The following is a 17,840-nucleotide window of genomic DNA, read 5'->3' on the forward strand; positions in this document are numbered from 1 at the left end:
CTTTGCCTTCCTCGCTTCCCGCCACATTGCTGCTTCATGCGATTGCTTTGGCCAGAAGACCCATCGCACCCTCTGCTCCCTCCCCTTGCTTTGCTGCAGCCACAGCTCCATTCTGCTCTGCTGGGAGGGAATCAGGGTCACTTTGCCTCTTGTTTTAATGTTTATTTCCTCTCTTTTTTCCTTTGCTTGTCCTGGCTGTGGCTTTTCTCGGGGTCTGGGTACAGATGGATCTTTGTGATACTGACAGCGATGAGGAGATTCTGGAGAGGATCCTGGAACTCCCACTTCAGAAGAACCACAGCAAGAAGTTGTTCAGCATCCCTGAAGTGACTGAGGATGAGGATGAAGATGAGGATGAGAAGGGTGTTACAGAAGAAAAGATAGACCCTCAAGACTCCTTGGAAACACAAACCTACCATTCAGAAAAATCAGAGAAACCATCCAACAGCAAGGAGCCATTTCCAAAGGAAGATGGGAACAACATCTCCAAGAATGTGTCTGCTCAGACTCCGAAGGGGGAGCATGGTGCTAAGGAGAGCAAAGTGGATGCTGACCAAGCAAATTCTGCCTTTGGCCAGCTGGCTTGCAGTCAAAAGAAGGTGCACTGGAACTGGTGCTATCAGGAGAATGATCAGAAGTCTGGGAGTGGGACAAGTCCCTCTTGGAGCAAGAAGAAGGGAAATAGTTATCAAGAGAAGATCCGGAGTCGGCCTGAGACAAGTAGGAAGAGACAGAGTGATCTAACAGAGCACTGCAGTCGTCTGCTGAGCAACTGCAGCCAGATGGGGAGTGGGTTATACAGAGCTCCCAGTGTCAGGGAGGAGCTGAATGTTGTCAGCAGTGCCAGTGGGAAGGAGGGGTTGGATTTGTACAGCCGGGCCAGACAAGGCACCTTAAGGAAAAAAGCCCCAAGAGCTGTGGGAACCGGGGAGGCAGAACCTGCTGTGATGGCAACACACTGCCCCAGCCCCAGGAGCCTGGAAATAGACATCGAATATGACTCTGAAGATGATCAGGATTCAACCTGTGCATCCTCCCCAGAGAGCAGACTGTGGCCAGAGAGGTCCCAGAGCTGCCAGGGGGACTGGAGTGATTGCTCCAGTCAGTCTGAGGTTGCCCACTCAGGTGGCAGAAAGCACCTGACCAGGCTGGAGATGATGGAAGAGCAGGGTATGAAGTCAGCTGGGTCTCTGAGCCAGCACCTACGATTTTTCTGCCGGGAGAAGGAAGCTCCGAGTTCTGAGGAACAGGGCTGGGAGCTGGACTGTAAGTCACCTGGCTGGAGAAGGAGGTTGGAACATTCTTCGAAGGGGATACGTAGCACCTCCTTGCACAAAAGGGTTGGGTGACTTTTCCTGTTCTGGCTTTGAAGCAGCTTGCAGTGGTGCTGGCTTCCCTCTGCTTCCCTGGCCTGCCTGTATCTTGCTTTGTTCAGTGTTGTCCAAAGAAAGGACCCCTCCTCTAGGATTGTCTGGAAGAATATCTAAGAGATTCTGTAGTTCTGTGCTGCTCCATGGCTTTTCTTGTAGTAGCTGCTTCTGCTTTTCCTGCTCCCTGACTAAGTGTCACCGATGCAGTATTCCTTTTCACACTGGGTCTTCCTCCCCATGGCAGGAGGCTGTGGGACCCAAATGAAAATCCCTGGTGCAATAAGCTGATTGGTGAAAGCTTTGTGTAAATGCTGACTTTAATGTCACTGCCTCCTCTTGAAATGCCCTTTCCTGCATCTTCACCCTCACCAAGGGGATCATCACTGGTGCCTGGCAGGGTGCCTGCCTGTCCTCAGTTCTGTTTTCCAATTCCCTTGGTCTTTCCAGCTCTAGAGTGTCCCTGAAGAGGAATGTTGCATTTGGATGCACTGCTCTTTGTGGAGTGCGTTTGGGCTGAGCGTTGTTCAGGGAGTTGGAAGGCAGAGGCTGCTCCTAATTCTCTGGTGGTTCCAATTGCAGGCATCGAGTCACAAAGATTCCAGGGGCCCAGAGCCACCTGGCACAGCTGCCTGGCAGGCTCCTAGCAGGAGACGGAGCAAGAGCAGAAGAAGAAGCCAAATGCAAAAACCTTTGCTCTCTAGTCCAGGTGAGCAGGAACAGGGAGAGAGGTGGGCAGCAGGAGAGGTGGAAGCTCCTGGAAATGGCTGGGGAGAGGCTGGCAGGCAGTGCAAGGGCAGGACTGATGTTCTCTCTGCTTGCTCCCTCTGTGCACAGGCCCTGCAAGGAGCACTGCTCCCGAGAGCTCTGGCAAAGACCATGGCATTCGCATCTTCGTGGCTCTCTTTGACTATGATCCTGTCTCCATGTCCCCTAACCCTGATGCAGCTGAAGAAGAGCTCCCATTTAAGGAGGGGCAGATACTGAAAGTAAGAACTTAGTGAGCATCTACTCTGTGGATCTGTCTGGTGTTCCAGGAGCAGCATAAACCTTGGGAGGTCTGCATCTTCCTCACAAGGGAAGTAAAGGGGCAGAAGCTGTATCTTCTCTCTGGTGACCTTATAGAATGGCTGGAGCTGTGTCAGGGTGGGTCAGGCTGGAGATTGGGGAAAGGCTCTTCCTGCAGAGGGTGCTGGGCACTGCCCAGGCTCTCCAGGGAATGGACAGGGCCCCGAGGCTGCCAGAGCTCCAGCAGCATTTGGACAGGAAGGGGTTGTTTGGGTGTCTATGCAGGGCCAAGGGCTGGATTGGATGATCCTTGTGAGTCTCTTCCAACTCAGGGTATTCCATGATTCTTTCTCTGTGTAGCTCTGTCCCTGCAGCCTAAACAGTCTATTTCCCTTTGCAGGTTTGTGGAGACAAGGATGCTGATGGTTTTTACAGGGGGGAATGTGCTGGAAGGGAGGGATACATTCCATGCAACATGGTGTCAGAAGTCCCTGTGGAGAGCAGTGAGCTCAAGCAGCAGCTCCTAAAGCAGGGGTTCCTGCCTGCAGACACGGAGAGCCCAGGTACTGTGTGTGTGTGTGTGTGTGTGTACCCTGCTCCTGTAGCTCTTTGCTGGAATGTTGGAAGCTCAGTCCTGCTCTCGTGTGTGGCCAGTGCAGCCACCAAACCCGTCTGGAGGGCTGTCCATGCATCTGCAGCCTGGTTTAGTGGCTGCTCCACAGCAGGGGGAGCTGACTCGATGTGGGCTTCCAAGCTCTCAGTTCATCTCTCACTCCACTGCAGCATTTGCAGCTGCTGCAGCTGCTCCTTGGCTTGAGGTGTGTGAATTCAGCACAAAGTGAGGCTGAGCCTCATTAGGGACAGGGAAGCAGAAGCATTTGAAGAACAGCTGAAGTGTGTAAATGAGAACTTTCACTCTGTTTCTCCTTTGTTTTGAAAGCCTGTGGCTGAACTCTTGGGATGACCCTGCTCTGGAGTGAGAGAATTTTGTGACTTGGGAATGGAGATGAGGAAGGGGGGAGGAAAGGTGTGAGGTAGACAAGAGTGTACAAGGAGACCTGGTGGTTGGATTCCTCTTTCCTTTCTCCCTGAAGTGTGTGGTCAGTGCTTTGTGTGCTGCAGAGGCTTTCCTGTTCCTTCCCACTCATGTAGTCAGAGAGGAGAGGGAGCAGCCTTGGGATGTGCTGCTCAGGCTGAGTCAGGCTCAGTGGCTGTGAGCTGCCCCTGCTGTGAGTACTGGTGTCCCAGTGCCTGTCCCTCATGCCTCCCAGCTCTCATCCTGCACTCCTCTGTGCACCCCCTCCTGCCAGTGCCAGTTGTTGGATCTGCTCCACTAAAACACCAGGATATTCCTGGTTTGGCTGCTCCCTGTTTCCCTGCCAGTTCAGCAGTGAAAAGCAGCACAAGTTGGTAATGGCAAAGGTAAGCCCTGACATTGCCTGAGCTGGGAAAAAAGCCTAAATCAACCTAAAAATAAGAAAACACAAGAGAATAAGGAATAATCCAATTTGTTCCTGTTTCTGTGGAGGGATACCCAGTATCCAGCTCTAACAGACCTTTAAGGTCCCTTTCTCCCAAACCATTCTGTGATTCTGAGGGGCTAACAGTGCCCAGCTCCTAAATTTTGGTCCCTGGAAAGTTGATCCTGAGGAGCACAGGAATTGAAGGAGCTTGATGCTTTCACTGTGTGATTTCTTGAATATGTTTGTCCTTTGGCCTCTCTCCCATGTCTGAAGAGAGGAGATTTGAGAAAGGTGTTTTTCACATCCAGAGATAGTTGGATGCCTGTAGTGGCCTGTGTCCCTTGCTGGATATACAAGGCTCTCTCTGCCCTGCCCCACTACTAGTCTTGGAAGAGTAAAGGATTTTAGTAGCTCTTTCATTAAACATGATGGGTTTGAAAGTTTTGGAGAAGGTGTGGTAGTCAATAAGATGTGTGTGCAGGGAGGGACTGTAGGTTTGGCACTGATGGCACTTCACATCCTTGGGGTTGTTCTGGGCCCCTCTTGGCAAGGACACTGAGGTGCTGGAGCGTGTCCAGGGAAGAAAATAGAGCTGGGGAAGGGTCTGGAGCCCCAGGAGAGGCTGAGGAAGCTGGGAAAGGGGCTCAGCCTGGAGAAAAGGAGGCTCAGGGAGGACCTTGTGGCTCTGCACAACTCCCTGACAGAAGGGGATGGCCAGGTGCAAGTTGGTCCTGGTGGTCTTAAAGGTCTTTTTGCAGCCTTAGTGATTCTCTGATTCCTTGGCAGTTGGGCTGGCTGTACCTCTGCTGTTTTCCTGCTTCCATAAACACCTATCACAGCCTTGTAACTAAGGAAATGCCTTGGAGGGGTTGGTCTGGGCACTCTGCAGGTTCCTTTGGGATTTCATCTGGTTCTGACCCTGCTCAGTGGAGAAGCTTTAGCTAGAGACATGGGATTTTTCAGGTGTTAATGGCACAAGGTTTTATTTTGTCCTTATGGTGCTGCTTATGAAAGCTAAGGAACAGCAAGGTGAGCTATGGAGTGGCTGAAAGGCATAAGTACAGTGGATTTCTCTGTGTATTTGGGATGTGGATCATGCATCATCTGAGTCCACATATGAGGCCCAGAGGGCTTTGCCCACAGAAATCCAGTTGTCAGCCTCCCAGGGGAGGCATGTCGTCTCCTCTGTCCCCTGTTCACTATTCAAGATGCTTCTTGCTTTCCATTCACTGTCTGTTTCTCTTGTCTATTTATTTGCTTTTTTGGTGTTTTTATTAAGGAAATGGCACATTTTCTCCACCTCCACGCCGCCAAACCGTCCCTCCTCCAAAACCCAGACGCTCCAAGAAAGGTCTGTGTCACCCACTGCTTCCTCTTTGCTTTTTGCTATAGGTTACAGACTGCATTGAATTTGTACTACTTGCTTTCAGGACCCTCAGATGTTTGTACGACTGCTAGGAAGTGGAAAGAGAGCCCATCCCTGTGCTGGTGTTAAGTTTTTAACAACAGTGATGTCTTTTATAGTTTGGAGCTTGACCTCTGCTTCTTGTTATGTTCCTGAGTCCTGGTTACTGGTGTAGACTTTGAGTTGCATGAACATTTTGCTTCTGTTGTTTGCAGTCTTGGTGTTCTTTTTACTGTTTGTCAGTTGTGTTGTGTGGTCACTCTTGGAGATGACCTCTTACTGATGAGGCATTTTCTTCTCCCAGCAGGACTGGACAAACAGGAGTACAAGTCTCAGCCAGGTGAGAAGTGCTTTTACTGGAGGGTAGATAATGCATGCTCCAATTACAGATGTGTTTTGTGGTCAAGAGCCAGTGTGACACCCTGTGGTGCTGCTTCAGAGCACTGTGACCAAAGTTTTTAGTTATTTTTATGTAGTGGTGGGTACAGAATGCTTTGGTTGAGCAGGGAGTGCTTTCAGGAGGAGCACACCTGTTGTTGTTTTGTGGGAGGAGCAGGGCAATCCCTCACTCATCACACACTATAGTTCCTATGATCCAAGGGACACTGAGAGGGTGCTCCCTCTGCTGAGGTGCATCCTCTGTTGATATCCAGAGAGGCCAGGTCTGAAAACACTTTGCCAGCCCATCCATGCTGACCCAAAGCAGAATTAAAATCCATGAATGTGTGTTTTCTGTAGCACCAGACTTGGCTTTTGTAGGCTCAGGGTAGGTCTGTAGGTAATGGGTCTGAGCAGGCAGGAGACTGTGGATGGCAGGGCCTGCACTTCCCTGTGTGCTGCTCCCTGGCCCTTGAAGGATAAATTTTATAGCTTAATAGCAGAGCACTGTGTAGTGGGAGGAGAAATTCTTTCATGTCACTGGAAAGAGACAGTTGTTCTGTGTGTGTGTTCATATATATGTGTGTGCATGTATGAATAGGAAATGTAAAATAAAACACTCCTGTACTATGGACAGAGCACTGGGTTGGGGGGATGTCCCCACTCCTGTGCTTAGGAGGTGATGGCCTCCTGATGCATCTAAGGTCTCTCTCCACTCAGTATCCCCCAGTGTTCTTTTTGCTCAGACCACTTCAAGAATGATGAAGGGGTTGCTGTGATTTGGGATTTTGTCCTAGTATTTCTATCTAAGAATATTTTATTTTTCTCCTGCAGGGCAGAACCATAAAGACATAGAAGCAGAGCTGCTGGCTCCTCGCAGGATGGTGGCTGCCTTTGACTACAACCCTAAGGAGAGCTCTCCAAACACAGACGTGGAGGTAACCACCAGCTGCTCCCCTCTTTCCAGAGGCTTCTTCTTCCTATTTCTTTTTTCCTTTTCTCCCAAGACACTCAGCACTTTGGTCCAACCAGAGTCTCAGTGAAACTGTGTGAGTGTTCATTGCATGCTTTGGCAATCAGACAGGACTGAGCAGATCTGGGGTGGGAGAATGCAGCTCCTACTGGTAGCAACTGAAAAACTTGGGAAAAGGAAAAACCTGCTTAAGGGTTTGAAAGCACTTTTGACACTTAATTTGAGCATGACTTTTGTGTTAAGTGTCTGTGTAGGTCTTTGTTCAAGCAAAAAGATTTAGCTCCAGTTTAATGGACCAGTTTGCAAAGTTCTTGTTTTCAAGCAATTCCTATATATAGAATCACAGGATCATGGAATGGGTTGGGTTGGAAGAGATCTTAAAGCCCATCTCATCCCACCTCCTGCCATGAGCAGGGACACCTTCCACTAAACCAGATTGCTCCAAGCCCCTTCCAGCCTGGTGTTGGACACTTCCAGGAAGAGGAAGGGATGTAATCTAAACAGGAAGGATACAATCCAAACACTGATTTTGTGGATAAGTCTGTTCCAGGTAGAAAGGTGGCAATACAGAATCCTTTCTGCAAAAAGAGATGAGCACATTCTCTGTTCTCTTTTCCTCCAAGCTGTGTTAATTGTGTTAGCACTGAGCAAATATCAACATGGGGTTTGGATTGACATCTTTTCCCTTCCACAAAGAAGTCTCTGGCCAAAAAAGGGCACAGTTCAGGGAAAGCTTGCTTCCCAAGCTGTCTCTCCTGCCCACAGAGATGCATCTGAGATGCATAGAGTGTTTTAGGGATGATGGAATATCCTGGGAGAGACACAATGTGAGCATGTATCTAGCCACCATTTTGAACCTGTGTCACTGAGGAGATGACTCTACTTTTTGGAGTGATTTGCACTTGTAGAACTTTTTTGGACCAATGTTTAAATTATGAAAACAAGCTGGTGGAGTTCTGTGGGAGATGCCCCCCAGGAGCAACCTGCAGCCTCAAGAGATTAAATTGAGGCCTAAGGATATAATATGGTCAATATATTGGAAGTAGATCCCTTCCAGCTGACACTTGTGAAGTGCCAGAATGTCTTAAGTGGACTTGACCTATTAGGAGCTTCCACTGCTCAGCTTTTTCCATTAAAAGAGACTGATGACACCTTTTTCTGTACCCTTGTGCCCCATGGAGCATGTGCTGGGGTGTCTGACAGGACAGAGGGAGTGACAGTGAAGGGTCACTGTGTGCTGTGCTTCTGTTTGGTGTCCAGGTTAAACTTCCCTGTTTGTATGCATTCCTGCTAGTGACTAATGCCTGAATGCTGCATACAGAACAGGCTCATCCAAGGAAGCAGAATTTGTAATTAAATTTCAAGAAATTGAAGGTATTTCTGGTGCTTGTTGAACCTTTCCAGAGCAGGTAGGTACTAATGGGCTTTGCTCTTTTCTTAATTTATGTAATGCTTTCCTAGCAGTGAATTCCAGAGTTAGCCAATTCAGTTTCCCTCCTGCATCTTGGTCCTGCAAGACTAAACACAGTGGGCTCTCTTCCTTGGAGTGAGACTGGGCAAGAAGCCAAGGGGAGCCTGTGTTCCTGGTGAGGAATTCCAGGCAGTGCTTCTCCTGTGACCTCTGTTCTCTGGTTCTTTGCAGGCTGAGCTGACCTTCAGTGCTGGGGATGTTATCACTGTCTTTGGGTCCATGGATGATGATGGATTCTACTATGTAAGTGCAGGGCTTGGGAAGGTCCTGTGATTACACTGGAATTTGTTGGAGATCATGGTGTGGTAGGGAAGCAGAAATCGGGAACAAAGTATCCTGCTTTTGGGGAAAAAAGAAAACAAACTCTCTACTTAGTGCAGGGCATCCTGTTTCAGATGCTCATTCCTTCTGCTGCAAATCCAATATTACAGAATCTTGGAATAGTTTGGAGAAGGGACCTTAAAGCTCATCCTGTTCCACCCCCTTCCATGAGCAGGGACACCTTCCACTCTCCCAGGCTGCTCCAACCCTATCCAGCCTGGCCTTGGATACCTCCAGGAATCCAGGGACAGCCACAGTTTCTTGGGCACCCTGTGCCAGGCCTGCCACTCTCACAGGGAACAATTCCTCCCCAATAACCCATCCATCCCTGCCCTGCCATAGTGAGAAGGACCATTGTCCCTTGTCCTGTTTCTCTGTCCCTTGTGCAAAGTTCCTCTCCAGCTCTCCTGGAGCTCCTTCAGGCACTGGAAGGGGCTCTGAAGTCTCCCTTGGAACCTTTTCTCCTCCCGGTGAACACCCCAAGGTATCCCAGCCTGGCTTCAGAGCAGAGGGGCTCCAGCCCTGGGAGCATCTCCGTGGTCTTTAAATGTCCCAGTAGTTATAAGTTTATTTTTTTGCATCAGTTGCCTGCAGGTTTCCCAAAGCCTTGCCTGAATTTTTCCATGCACACACCAGCTGAGCCAGCACCTGCTGAGAGCTAACATTTCACCAGGCACTTGGACCCTTGGGCCAGAGACTGGAATGGTGATCCAAATATGCAGACACATTCCTGGGGCAGTGCCTGCCCTCCAGCTGTGTGCCAAGCTTGAGCCTTGGCCCTTGGATCATCCACCTCTACCTGCAGGGAAACAGTCACACATCAGACTTGAGGCTGAGCTTCAGGTTAAGTCTGAGGCATCACCGGGAATGTTTTGTTTGATCCTTTTATATTGTTATGAAATATTGTCCTTTTATATTGTTACTGTTTATCCTGTTACTGTATTTATATTGAGAAACAGCATTGCTGGGGTGGGTTTTGTCTCACCCAGTTGCCTTCTGTTGAATTCGATTCATATTTGTAGGAATACAGTAGTGCAACCCTGAGCCTCTGTGATCATGGATGCAATGCCTACAGGACATTGTAACAGTACTACCTCATTCTTTAAATACATCAGTAAATACCAGAGCAAATCAAAGGCCTCTGGGGCACCTGCTTCCTTTACTCTCTTCTGTGTTTCTATTCTCTGAATTGTTCCACAATTAAACAAGAACATGAGTTACAGAATTTTCTGAGGATCTTCCCTATGTGGGTGTGTTCTGGACTTGTCTCAGCCCACAGCCCAACCTTCTCTGAAGGGCACAACCTCGAGGTGTTACTTATTTCTCCAGGAAAGCTGATGTGAGAATTGATTGTTGATCTTGCAGGGAGAGCTGAACCAACAGAGAGGGCTTGTACCATCCAACTTCCTGGAAGCTGTCCCTTTGGATGGAGACATGGCTGAGGACTTTCACTCAAAAGATAAAGAAGCTCCTCTGCTGAGTGCTGAGAGCCAGGTGAGATGTGTCACTGCATGGCACTGCCATCCAGACTGGACTGTGTCTGGAGCCTGGGCATTGCATGGCATGCACCACTCATGGGATCACTGAACTTGCTGCATGCAGCATCTCCATCCCAAGGGAGTGCTGGGAGCACTTCCCAAAGACTTACTTGTAGTGCAGAAAGTGGCACAAAACAGCACCTGCTGGAGTTTCAGTGTGGTCTGGTGGGCAATTAGCATTCAAATCCCACCAGCAAATTGTTCAGATCCACTGAAAGGTCAGTGGGAACATTGTACTGGAAGGAAAGTTCAACCAGCTCCCCAGGCACATGAAATTCCTTAAATATGTTTATATCCATGCCAGAGAGTTCTGGAATTGGCAATGCCCAAACACCAATGTTCTTCCATCACCCCAAGTTAGATATATCTCAATCCAGGCTGAGTTGCTTCTGGATAAGTTCAAAACACACTGAAGAGTTTATGAAACAGATCTGGGGAATGGACCTTACAGTTTCAAAAGCATCCCCCAGAGTCAAGGGATTCAAAGGTTAAATTAACCCTTTGCATTGTGTTGCTGAGACTCTTGGAGTAAAGGCTCAAGTGGGAGATCAGGGTCATGTCAGGGGCTGAGGCTAAAAGTAGCAGCTCCTTTGTCATTCCTGGACCTCCTGTGCTGCCTCACTGTGGAGTGGGAGGCAGGAGGGACCCAGTTTGGTCCAGTTCACATGGGCTCAACCTTCAGTCTGTCTTGGGAGGTTGTTGGCACTGCCATGTGGTGCCAGACTTACATGAGTCAGAGCAAGTTGGTTTTGAGTCATCCTTAGAGAAGTAAGTTGCCCTGAATCCTGCTCCCTGCTGGTGCCACCCCAAATTTCCTGCTCTCTGCAGCATTTCTTGGCCTTTTTTCATGCTCAGCACTTCCTTTTCTCTCTATCCATCTCTATCTTCAAATGCTGCCTGGTCTACCTTCACCTCAGCCCCTTCCCTTGCTTCCAGGCATTCCAGGCTTTGTGGGTACAGCATTTGCAGTCCAGCCTTTCTGCCTTCTGGGGCAGAGCAGCCTGGCTCCAATAATGGCAGTTTGTTGGATCATCTGCTAACCTCAGCAGCTCTCTGGGGCCCTAATACTTCCCTGTAGAGGATATTGGTCCTTGCTGGGGAATCACAGGCTAGTCAACTGTTACTGCCAGGGTTTAAGAGCCCTGGGGTCACCCAAGTCTAACCTCCCTGGGGATTAACAAGAGTGCAGAGTGGGGTTCTTTATTTACTCTTACCAAATTACTCATCTGTTGAAGCAGAGGGTGCCAAAGAAGACCTAAACAAGTAAAATAAAGGTGGAATTCTAGGTGTAATTTCTAGGTGTAAATATCTTCCCCTTCCCTCTGGCATCAACCAGCAGCCACAGGGCCTGTTTCAGATTCCAGGAGTTGCTATTCCAGCCCCAGCCCAGATCCTCCAAGGGACCAGGGGGAGTTGGGGTTACCTTGTCTGCCACTTGCACATGTGAAGGGTTTGCAAAGCCAAACCCACTTTCCTCTCTGCTGCTGAGTTCAGTGGGTGACTGATTGCCTGGACAGCACTTTGGCCCACATATCCCTGCATGCTGAAGGCTGGAAGCTCTTTTCCTATGTTTCATTACATTTTCAGGTGTATTAAAAACTGCCCATATAAAATAGACACATTTCAGGCTTGCCTGCCCTTCAGACCTTTCCATTTGTCTCTAGTCCTCTGTGCCTGAGACCCAAGGGAGCCTCCCCTCAACACTGGCACTTCTGTGTGCACAGAGCAGGAACCTGTTTGGTTTGGTACTTTTGGTACTCTCCTGATCTGTGAACTGTTGTTCTGTCTGTAATTGGGGGACTGGAAAATTCAGATAATGATGATTAAACTGACTTTATTTCAGTGAGAATCAGCTTGAACTCTTTAGGCATAACTGCTTTGGCTGCTTCTGTGTCATGCCAGCCTGGCTCCTGTCCTGCTGCCTTCCTGCTTCTCCTGGACACCTATTCCAGGGGATTCTGGCTCAGCACCCCCAGCGTTCCTCCTGCTTGTGCTTTGCAATCCAGACCTGTCTAAACAGCTTCCAAACAGGAAGGGCACATTTCCCCCCTGTTAAAAGTGGAATATTTACCCTACTCAAAGTCAAACTGGTATTAATTAATGGCATTTTAAGTGTTTTTTGTGATTCCTGAGAAGACAGAGCCTGACCCCATGGTGGTTTTGGTTGTCACAGCAATCACAGCACCCTGGCCTGTGGGCAGAAAACCTCATGGGGAAGGCAGAAGAAGTATCTCCTGTAAAACAGACATGTTCCATATCCATCCTTGAGCTGGAATGAACTCTTCCAGTGATACAGCTATGCCTGAGGCTGTCCAAATTCCTGTAACATTTTCACCCCACGGAGTTTAGGGAATCTTGTTGTTCAATTTGCTGTTAGCAGAGTGGGCTCCCTACAAATTCCCAGTCCCAGCTTGAGCCCTAGCACCTCAGGGGGGATGTGTGTGTGCCATGCCAGAGCTCTGAACTCTGTTACAGCTTGTTCCAGTTGCAACAGAAGCATCTCCATGAGTGACTTTTAAATCACTTGTAACTTCTTGGATGTCATGTTCTTACCTTACCTGTTCTTCACACTTCCCTTCTCCCTGCTGCCATCCCAAAGGTGTGAAAATAAGGACAATTTATTTCCAAATTGGACTGGAGAAGGTGGATAATTTTTAGTCATTTCTGAGAAAATCTTAAAATGCTGGCAATGGAAAAGATGAAGCAATTGAACTTACAAACTGACAACATTTGCAGATTAGAATAAACTAACAAAAACAGCACAAAGAGAAGGATCCAAGAAGTTCTGGTCACAGCAAGGGCCCAAAACACTCATGCTTACCAGCTCAGAGCTGTTCCTGTTGATGGAATATTTCTCTATCAGTAATATGCAGTTTCTGTCAAAGACTGGTTATAAAGCACCTTCAGGAAGTGTTTGATTCTAATTGATCTCATGTATTTATTTCTGCCTGTGTTATGCACCCGGGACGGTTCTTTCCTTCAGAGAATGAGGAGGAGAAGAGTGCAGTGATAGATTTGAATGATACATAGAGCAACCATGTAAGTGTGTGAGACCTTCAACCTCCCACCTAGCCCAGCACCTTAAAGGCTCCTACATCTGGAGTTGGCTCCTTTTCTTGCTTTTGGTTTGACAGGCTGGCTTTAGGGCTGTGGTGGCAAATCCACCTTCAGGTCTGATGTCAGACCTTTCACTGCCAGCTGGTTCTGTGGGAAAGACAGACCATTCAGCACATAAGTGTAGCTGGTTGGAACAATTATCTGGTGATTTTGGGGACCAGGATGGGACTGTGCTGGATATTCAAGTTTGGGAAGGACCTGCTTTGTAATTCAGCTTGGCCCTTCTGTTCACATCAACAGCCAAAACATTGTTTGGCTTTTGCAAGATCCTCCTCAGTCTGAGCACACTTCTTGTTCAGACTGGGGTTTTTTCCTTCTGGATTTTACTCCTTCCTGAGAATAGTCCTGCAAAACCCCTGCCCACCATCCTTTTAAAGAAATAGTAATGTTTAGTCCCTAAAGCCAACTTTGTGTGGATAATTGTTCTGGGACTGGGTGGGTGAGACCCCTGGTTTTGGGAGCAGTCTTTATTTTCCTTAGTTTCAAATGTTTGTTTTCCAGAAATTAATTCCAGAAGCTAATCAATAACACCTGAGAGAGCACTGAGACCACCCCTGAAAACTGACATCACTCTTGTGTTTATCACTCTAATAACTTACGTGAAGATTTTGGCAAAGCAGTTTTTCCTTTGTTTTCCTTAGAGAAGAACCCCCAATTTCAGCATTGATTTTCTCTTACCACATTAATCTGTGAGCTGGTTCTTTGCTTTCCTGCCACATAGAGGCCTCTGAGAAGAGGAGAAATTGTCTGTGGGGCCACTTCAGGTCTGTCCTGAACTGTCCTGAAACCTTTACCCAAAACGTGTTTTTCAGTGGTGCATGGACAGAGCCTCCACTGCTTTGACTGCACAGGGTCCTTTACATCTCTCCCACATCACTCCCTGAGTGTTGGTGAGCTCCTTCTGATGCTAGCCCAGTGTTTTTGGGCGTTTTATCCAAGGATTCTGTGTTTCACAAATCATAAATAGTTTCTGGACCAGAGCTTGGGGATTCTTTCTTTTGCTCCCAGCTAAGAGAGTGGCCTCTAGGCTAGCCCTTGCCTGGCTTTCTTTTTCCCTTTGCCTCCATAAATCTTGCATTTCTGGCTGGTTCATCTGGATTTGTTTGGGTTTATTCCCAGACTCCTCAGACCTGCCTGACACTGTCTATCCTGGCAGCTCTACAGCAAGTAGTGCTGATAAGCCCAGAGGTTGAGCTGCTGCTGCAGCATTGGTTGGAGGAGACCTTGCAGGCAGAGTGCAGCTTTCCCAAGGGCCAGCCTGGCCATCCATCAGCACATGTGACATCCTGTGGCATGTCCTGGGCAGCAGCTGGCCTTAGGGCACAGTGCTGCATGTCTGGAGTGTTGCAGGAGTGCCTTGGAGAGCAACATTTTCAGGAGAGCTCAGGAAAAGTCAGTGGAGGGATGGGTTACTGTCGTAGGGAGGCAGGGAGGAGTCCAGCTCTGTGCTGTAGTTCAGGTAAGGGAGAGTCTGATGGCACTGGTGCAGCTCAGTGATTGCTGAGGTAGAAGTTGACTCTGAGCTTTGTGGAGTTGGGAGGGGTCACAAGTTCACTGCAAGACAGAGCTGTCTGTGCTCCTGCCCACTCAGGACTGGCTCCATGAGTACTGGAGGTGCTGAGCCTGACCCAGAGCAGAGGTTTGTGCACATCCTGGGCCAAAAGTGCTTCACTCCTGCAGCAGCCCAGGCTAGCACAGCTTCCAGCCCTGAGGGGAGATCACAGCCACTGGGTGCTCCTGGTCCCAAAGGAGGGGGGTGCTGAACCAGCAGCAGGGTGACAGAGCAGAGCTGCCTTTCCACCTCAGGAGACTTTATTTAAAGTCCCCACAGGGCATGAGCATGATTGTGCTAGAGTGAGGGAAGCAAAGCTCTGGGCTCTGCTTCTGCCTTCTTCAGCTGCCTGCCCTGGACACAGAGTGAAACCAGCACCAGGCACATCCAGTCCTGCCCAGGAGCAGCCAGGATCCTCACACAGTTTCTGGCTGGAGTGTGATCTTCAGGAGAGCTTCCACCTCAGGCAGAGGGTCCTGCTGCCACTGTCACCATCTCAGGTTCCCTCTGGGGGCTGTGGCTGCTGCAGGCCTGTGAGGGACTCAGTGGGACCCAGGCAGAGGCATGCTGAGGCTGTTAGGTTCCAGTGTCCAGAGGACTCTTTCCTGGCACAGCTCCAGCCACTCTCACTTGTGTTCTGAGTAATGCCAAGACAGGATGTGCAGCTGGAGAGTGGAAGCTGCTGGTTTGTGAAAGCTGTGGAAGAGAAGGCACTGAGACTGAGACTAAGGCTCTCCTAAGCCTCAGAAACCCAGAGCCTGAACCCTGAGGAACTTTGCAGCCTGTTAGGATAATTTGACCTGTCAGATGGTAATTTTCACTGGCAGGACACCTAAGCCTAGTGAGAGGAGATTGTGGAAGGAAGGCTGCTGCTAGGAACTGGCCTCTCAATGCTTTGAAGGGGAAACTGAGCCCAGGACTAGGGCACCTTCTGATTTCCAAAAGCCCTTTCCAAATGGAACAGGGCTATTTGAGACTGGTGGCTCTCAAACACTCAGGGGCTCAGGAACATTCCTATGTGCCACTTGGACCAAGACTTCTCTGTGTCCTGTTCATTGGTGCCACTGCAGAGCACCAGAGTTGGCTTTCTGCCCCTCCTGCCTCTGGATCTGCTGCATGCTGAGCAGCTCTGCAGGACCCCAGTTCCTACCATGGCCACTGGTGAGAAGCCTCACAGCTTAGCCAGCCTCCTTCATCTTCTGGAGGTCTTGCAGAGCACTTGTTCTTACAAAATTTGGTTTTGTTAATGTCCTGGCTTCTGTCCCCAAGCATGCTGGGATCCCAGCAGGCTCCATGGCTGAGGCATCCATGGATTCATCAGTACCTGTCTCCATCCATGTTCTCAGGGGCTGCTTCACTTACTTACCTGTGGAGCAGATCTTTCACCTTGTCCTTAGTGGGTCTTTTGTGCTGTCCAGTTCTTAGCCCTAAGTTCAGGAGTTTCAGGAATTTTTAGCTAAGGAAGGGTCTGGGTTGTGGGTACAAAATTTAAATAGTTTTGAAACTTCCTGTGTGGTACTGCACCTGCATAGAGGGGAGAAGGCCAGGTTCTATGGGTGAAGTTTGTGTTGGTGTGATCTCCTTCAGCAGCTCTAACTTGTGCTTTTGTCTTTTGTTTTCTCTCTTTCCCACCCAGCTAAATCCAGATGGATCTGTTGATCAGAGTGACTCCTCTCCATCTCCTTCTCTGCCAGCACCTTCCTGCCTTGTCCCAGGAGAGCAGTGTCCAGAGCAGGCATCACTGGCCCTCCTCACCTGCAGTGATGCACCTGGACAGAGTAAAAAGAAGAGAGGGTTCTTTTTCAAAGGGAAAAACCTCTTCAAAAAACTTGGGTCCAATAAGAAAAACTAAAAGGGGTGTATTCCATCCAGGCTGCCACACAGCCCCAGAGACTGAGAGTTCAGGAGAAGCCCTCTGCAAGAAGTATATTATTTTCATAGGGAAGAAGTATGTGTTGAATAGAGAGAACTCTGGAGGGTGTGTGGGAGCTGAGAGCCCTTGGAGAAAAAGTGACTGTGGGGTGTGAGGGCTCAGCTCTGGGATCCAGCATGTCCTGCTCCATGCAGCCCTCAGTTCCCTGTAAATATTTTAATTTAAGGATTATATTCTGGCTGTAAGTTAGCTAACTGGCTTTTCCCAGCAAAGCCCCTTAGGAGAAATCCCTTGTACTCCACACCCTGGTATTTCTCTGCCCCAAAGGAGGTTATGTCAACTCCTTCACTTCCTGCAAAGAAAATTTGCACTTTTCTGCTCCCGTGACTCCCCTTTGCTGTCTCTGGGCTGATGAGTGAGTTCTGACTTGTACTGTAACCCTGTAAATACGTGCAGCTGTGCCTGGGAGCACCCCACACTGCCTCAGTCAGCTTCCAGCACCAGGATCCCCAGCAAGGAGGGAGCCCTGCCCTGCCAGGGCTGGCTTCTTCAGCCTGGGGTGGGCTGCTGTCAGCTGCTCTTGCCTGGTTCACCTTGACCACGCACTGGCTGGGGACTCCGCCTTATTATTTATTTATCGATTTATTTATCAATGGATTTATTTATCTACCTATTTATTTATTTATTTATTTGTCCTTCTGCCTCTCTCCACGGTTCTGTTCAGCTGTGTCCGTGAGCTGCTCCCAAGCCAGAGTGTTTGAGAGCAGGGCTGGGGCTGGCACTGTTTTTGTGGGAGATGCAGTGTTGCTGCAGTTGAGGCCCAGCCCTGTCCAAGCATGGAGGGTGTTGTTTGCCATGGTTTCTGTCCCTCCCCGTGTTTTTTTCTCTGCATGTTCCAGTTCCTTGTTCTGAACAGGGCAGTTCCATGAACTCCGTGAGTGGCGCCAGCACAGCGGCCACGAGTGGTGGTGGTATGGTATGTTTTTATTTAATATCAAATTTTATTATAATAAAGTCTATTTTCACAAAAATACATTTTCCTTAAAAAAGCCAAAGATTCAGTGATGCGTCTTCCTTGGAGGTGGGGAAATTGCACCAACCACCTTGCACTTTGAGGATGTTCTGCACCTTCTGTGTCCCCTTCTGTGAATGCCCCAGGTGTTGGGTGAGGACAGGGGCTGAGGTGGCAGCTCTGGGACACCAGGGAGGGCTGTGGGTGTGAGGCTGCCTGGGCTGGACCCCCAGTGCCACTGGTGTGTGAGTGTTGGGTCATGGCTGTGATCCTGCACCTGGAGCCTCTGGGAATCCAGCCAAGGTGCCAGAAATCACTGAGATTTTGAGGGGATTCTTGGAGGATTCCCCTGACAGGAAGGA

General features: G+C 49.1%; 1 protein-coding gene across 2 annotated transcripts in view; it reads left to right on the top strand.

Annotated features, from left to right (window-relative positions):
• Positions 1-17,515, top strand: part of TSPOAP1 (TSPO associated protein 1) — a 66,157-nt gene extending 48,642 nt beyond the window's left edge. The window contains exons 21-31 of one of the 2 annotated variants that reach the window (XM_079324755.1): positions 225-1,340; positions 1,950-2,076; positions 2,205-2,356; positions 2,776-2,938; positions 5,118-5,189; positions 5,551-5,583; positions 6,456-6,559; positions 8,237-8,308; positions 9,752-9,880; positions 12,908-12,963; positions 16,230-17,515. In XM_079324755.1, the coding sequence (XP_079180881.1) occupies positions 225-1,340; positions 1,950-2,076; positions 2,205-2,356; positions 2,776-2,938; positions 5,118-5,189; positions 5,551-5,583; positions 6,456-6,559; positions 8,237-8,308; positions 9,752-9,880; positions 12,908-12,934 (1,995 nt within the window). In that variant the 3' untranslated portion in view covers positions 12,935-12,963; positions 16,230-17,515. The remainder of the gene's footprint in view (positions 1-224; positions 1,341-1,949; positions 2,077-2,204; positions 2,357-2,775; positions 2,939-5,117; positions 5,190-5,550; positions 5,584-6,455; positions 6,560-8,236; positions 8,309-9,751; positions 9,881-12,907; positions 12,964-16,229) is intronic. The other variant, XM_079324754.1, reaches the window with a different exon arrangement.
• The last annotated feature ends 325 nt before the right edge of the window (positions 17,516-17,840 follow it).

The sequence above is a fragment of the Erithacus rubecula genome, assembly GCF_903797595.1.
Source record: "Erithacus rubecula genome assembly, chromosome: 22".
In the NCBI taxonomy this organism is placed as follows: Eukaryota; Metazoa; Chordata; class Aves; order Passeriformes; family Muscicapidae; genus Erithacus; species Erithacus rubecula.